General features: G+C 33.9%; 1 protein-coding gene across 1 annotated transcript; it reads right to left on the reverse strand.

The window, feature by feature from the left end:
• LOC133321148 (protein disulfide-isomerase A5-like) lies at positions 1-2057 on the reverse strand. The gene is made up of 5 exons (XM_061530241.1): positions 2031-2057; positions 1321-1969; positions 800-1036; positions 365-736; positions 1-294 (listed from the first exon to the last, which is right to left on the reverse strand). Exons 1-5 carry the CDS (start codon positions 2055-2057, stop codon positions 5-7), a joined length of 1575 nt encoding a protein of 524 aa, XP_061386225.1. The 3' UTR covers positions 1-4.
• Positions 2058-5239: the final 3182 nt, after the last annotated feature.

Raw genomic sequence — 5239 nt, forward strand, 5'->3', positions numbered from 1 at the left:
AATACTACAACTCCTCATGCTGCTGTTCTATAGATTTAGATTTAGGTACAGCTGATTCGTTGGCTTTGTTCATAAATGCAATAAAGTCTTCACGCTTACGTCCGCCATTATATTCCTGTTTTGTTTTGAGATATGAAAAATATTTAAAGGTTGGATAACCACGAACTTCATGCTGCGAGCAGACAGCTGTTTCACGTGTACAATCGACAGCGGCCAAAATTAGGCGGGAATCCTCTTTTAAGGCTTTGGCAGCTGCATTAAATTCAGGTTTTGTACTTTTACAATGACCGCACCCTGAAAATAGACATTTTCAAATATCAAATAATACAATTCATAATAAGAGATGTTTAATAAAAATACATACATGGTGCATAGAACATGACCAGGGCATGTTTCTTTCGTTTCAATGTTGTTGCAAAATTGTCATCTTTTAAGAAGACCACCTCGGTATCATCTTCCTCTTCCCAATTCTTTTCTGGCGGTGGTGGTGGCGGCGGTTCTTTGGGATCTTTCATAAATTCCACAACTTTATCGGCATCCCTAACATTGACGTCAAATTTAAATTGACCATTAACAAAGTATTTTACAGTTGGATAACCCTTGACACCATATTGCTCAGCAATGGCAGATTCCTTTGTTGCATCAAGTGCGGCCAATACACCGGGAATGTGTTTTTGTTTCATTTCCAAGGCAGCCTTTTCATATTCGGGTTTCATGCGTTTACAATGGCCGCACCCTGAGGGAGACGAGATTATTATTTTTGGGGTTTAGGAAAATAAACTGAATGTATTTGACTTACATGGGGCATAGAACATCACGAGTACGGACTTTTCATCTTTTAAGGCAGGTTCGAAATTTTGTTTTGTCAAATGCACAATTTCCGAGTTCGTATCAGCAGACCAATCAGACTCCTTGGGTTTCTTGATCAACACCGATGTTGGATCACGCATAAACGATACAATACCATCCTTGTTATTGTCACCCTCGTATATTTGCTTTAATTTTCCATTTTCAAAGTAAATAATGGTTGGGAAACCTATTTAATGAATTAGAAAATTAAAAAAATATAGGATTGCAGATTTAATTTTCTTGTTTTTCGTGTTTTGCGGGACTAGGTTTAGATTTAATAAATTGAAATGAATTCTACAATACTAAAAAACTACAGCTCAAATCGTTTATATACATATCGCTTATAACAAAAGTCCCTGAAAAGTCTTTTTTATTATCGCTTATATAGACCAATTTCTTTGGGTCCTTGATGTCGTTATAATATAATTTTGCTGGTTGGTATAAGTGAAACAATCTTCGAATAATAATTACCCGTTATATTATATGCCCTTCTTGCCAATGCATTTTCCTGCCTTTCCACATCCATGCCAGCCAAAACATAACCTTCACTTTTAAGTTCTGTGGCCGCTTTTGAGAAATCAGGTTTCAGTCGCTTACAAAAACCACACCATGGTACATAGAACATTACCAACATCGGCCGCATATCCTTTTTCAAATGTTTCAAAAATGAAGCATAATCTCCAAAATGTATTACATCCTTGCCAGCAGGATCTTCTTCCCATGGCAAATCCCCAGCCGGGTCACGCATAAAATTCACCATAGACGATACGACCATTTGCCGGTCATAATCTTTATGGTAATCACCATCTTTGTAGTGTTTCAATATAACCGGATCGGGGGAAACTTTTAATTTCTTGCACAACTTCTTTTCAGCATTTGAGCAATCCATTAACACCATTGTACCCGTTCCTTTGACAATGCCTGCTGTCTCCTTGAAGACTTTTATCTGTTCCGCCGATTGCTTGACATTGCTGGTGTACAAAACTAAGACATTGGTCTTGGTGCGCAACAGTTTCTTAAAATCTTTATATTCTACAATGTCTTCGATGATGGCATTGCTTTTGGTGTTTACTTTGCCGATTGCCGGTCTAATTAGGTGGGTGGCAGATATACTTAAAAACTAAAATATTAACAATTACTATTGTATACAGAGCATATCTGATGTAAAATGATATACTTACAACGACTATAAAACGTGCTAAAAACATTTTTTTATATAAAACATAATTTTTTTTCTAAAGAAATTAAGCTACGTGCAAATACTGCAATCGTTTTTTGTGTGGGTTTTAAAAATCGATTATTTTTCTTCTTTTTATCACAATCGATAAATGATTCCAATACAAATAATCGATTTTAATGCGAGGTTTGTTCGAAAAGTACACTGAAGTGGGCCACACACCTCAAACATGTGCATTCGATCGGTGTGAAGCTCCTAGCCCACACACGTCAAACGGATCCACAAAACTTCATTTCTTATTATATTTTTGAAGCGTTAAGATGGACAGTGATAGTTATGTCGGAAAAAAGACCTAATATTTTTATTTAATATAAATTTATTAAATACTTTTTTTTATTCAGGGAAAAACATTTTTTATTGCCACACTGTAGAATATGTGTAAAAAACCTAAAAAAAATCTTCCAAAACGTTTTTTTGCATATGTTTGACATTGTCCGCTGATCCGCACTCCACGAAATTTCGCAACAAATGAGAAAATATCCACACACCAGGCCACAAACGTCAAACATGTGCGCGTCGCACAACGAAAAATTAAAAATTTTTAATTTCTTTCGATCGGTGTGCGCACCGGCAAATCGGTGTGAACACCGTACCACACACGTCAAACATTGCTTCGATTCACACCGATCGAACGCACATGTTTGACGTGTGTGGGCCACTTGAATGGGATATTAAAAATGTTTGTATGTCTGCTTTTTATTTGGCAAATTTTTTGTTTTCTCTTTTGAAATTTTCGCTTGCTTTTCCATTGGCAAATTTTTCTTTGCCAAATTTGCGAATCAAAATACAAAAGAAAGAAAATAAAAGTCAAAAGTGTTTGCATTTTAAAGATTTTTTTTAATATTTTATTTATTTTTTATATATTTTATTATATAAATTGCAACAATTAAAAATTAAATTTCACTTGCACAAATTAAAGCAAAAGGTTTGTAAACAAAAGCCGGCTGTGTGTCAGTAAAGCGAATAGGTTCAAAAGGAAATGCCAACAAAATTGTTTTCAACGAACAGAGCAAAGCAGAATTTGCGTGTACGGCAAATTCTGAACAGGCAAATTTTCGTTTTTCTTCCTCGCACCCCTCTCGCCTACAAACTCAGTATTTGCCAAATAAAAATTTGCCTGTGGAAAAGCAGACTATAAGAATGTCAATTAAAAAAATTTTACTTTTCCAATAAATATTAAAAGTTAATTTAAAAATCCTGCATAAGAATGTAAATTTTTATAATAAGTGCAATTTTTTCTTATGTGTTAGTTTATATATGTATGTGTAATTACAACTCAACATTTCAGCATTCAAAGAAAAATATTTCATAGCTTGGGAAGAAATTTTATTATAATCATATTTGCAATACCCATATTGAAAAAAAAGCTTAACCCATTCGAAAGCTATAACGAATTTACTATGATTGTTTTAGATAGATTATCATTTAAGCATGTATTTAAATATATATTATTTTAATGTATATATAATTTTGAGTTCCTACATCTACATCAGATCCGTATAGACTAATTTAAAACAAAAAACCTCACGATAGTCCAATTTTTTAATGAGTTACACACTTATCTTTGGATGGGTACAAATGTACCACGTTTATTGATCTACGTATACTTTTTTGGTTATTGACCGTAGGGTTAAAAATAACTATGTAGTTGACTACCGGTTTATGTTTGATTTGGTTTAATATTTACGTTTTAATTTTTCAAAATTTAGTCGATGGAAATCTGAAGAAGCTAAAACGGCATTTACATTTGAACTTTTTACCGGGATAACCTACTCTATGAGGATTTATTTGGCATGTATACAATGGAATTGACAATTGAAACCCACTGGGTTAACGAAATCCGGTGCAATGTAAACGTACTATAATATTTTTTGGAATTTAGATACGGATTTGAAGCCATTTCGATCGGAATTTGTTAAATACCTGTGCAACTATACTTGATAAGTTAACGACTAAAATAAAGTTGTCGCTAAGTCCTGGTATGACAGCATTAAATATCGATTCCATTTCGTAGAAATACCCAATAAAAAGTATCGTGTGCTTGTTCGTATCTATAGAAAACTGTCGAAAACAGAAAAACGCAACATGAAAGGAAATGTTCAATTGTGGACAGATGTCTCACAATAAAACGACATTTGCATTATAACTTTTTAAAGGGTTAACTTACTTTTGACATATACGCAATGGAATTGACAATTTAAACCCACTGTGTTAACAAAATCCCGTATATTGTAGACGTACTATAAACTAATTTTGTTGTATTCCAATAGATTATGTTCCGTAATAAATAAACCGCTATATGCAGAGTTGCCTGTTGCTGTTCACCACTAGGTATCCTACCCTTTGTTATTCTACCATTGTTGCCACTATGGAAACTCTACAAGATATAAACGATTACTAAGTGGTAATAATATTCCGCTAAAAACTGTTTCTCAGTGGTAAAGATTTATTTCCCCATTTAATTAAATGGGTTTTCAAGTGTGAACGTTTGTTTCTGCTTATTGGACAATAAATCGCAAGATGTGAACCTCCCTAATTTTATCGACCGGTGGCAACACTAACACCCTAAAATCAACTCTGGTACGACTCCATTTTTTAATCTTTATGTGTTTTCTCTCTCCTCTTTGACTCCCTCTCAACAATCGTTTGTCGTTGGCTTTAGCATTTGAAAACAACTGAAATTTTATACATTACAAACACAAGCGCATTTTTTGTAACTCGAAGAATAAAACATTTGCCTTGTTATGATATTTTCTAACGCTACAATAAGAGAAATAGTTTCACAAAACAGAAAAAAGAAACAAATTAACAACAAATACAAATTAGTGATAAGTGAATAAGAACAAAAATCGATCAAGTACAGTTTGACAGCGAAATTAAATTTAATTAAATTTCGTTAAAACAAAACAAAAGGCGAAACAACAACGTACACACAAACACACGCATTCACCCAGAAAATAGCAAAAAGAGGTAAGAAATGGTAAAAACACAAAGTGAAGCAGAAGTGTACAGCGAGTAACATCATTGACGTTTGGCTGTGTAACGAACAGCAAAACTAATAAAAAAACACAACTAAAGGGAAGCGCGCGCGACGTAACGAGCAGGGAGCAAATTCAAAGCAATAGCCAAGCCTGCCAGTCAGTCAGCTAATTC

This window comes from Musca vetustissima, unplaced genomic scaffold (genome assembly GCF_032173495.1).
Source record: "Musca vetustissima isolate MV318-11 ecotype Yass unplaced genomic scaffold, APGP_CSIRO_Mvet_v1 utg72218, whole genome shotgun sequence".
NCBI lineage: Eukaryota > Metazoa > Arthropoda > Insecta > Diptera > Muscidae > Musca > Musca vetustissima.

What these genes read in the sequence shown, in the direction of transcription:
- LOC133321148 (XM_061530241.1), bottom strand. Translation starts at nt 2,057, where the DNA reads ATGTTTTTAGCACGTTTTATAGTCGTT. An exon ending in TAGCACGTTTTATAGTCGTT is followed by an intron (nt 1,970 to 2,030) that starts GTAAGTATATCA and finishes TTAATATTTTAG; the next exon opens with TTTTTAAGTATATCTGCCAC. An exon ending in CGTGATGTTCTATGCCCCAT is followed by an intron (nt 737 to 799) that starts GTAAGTCAAATA and finishes CGTCTCCCTCAG; the next exon opens with GGTGCGGCCATTGTAAACGC.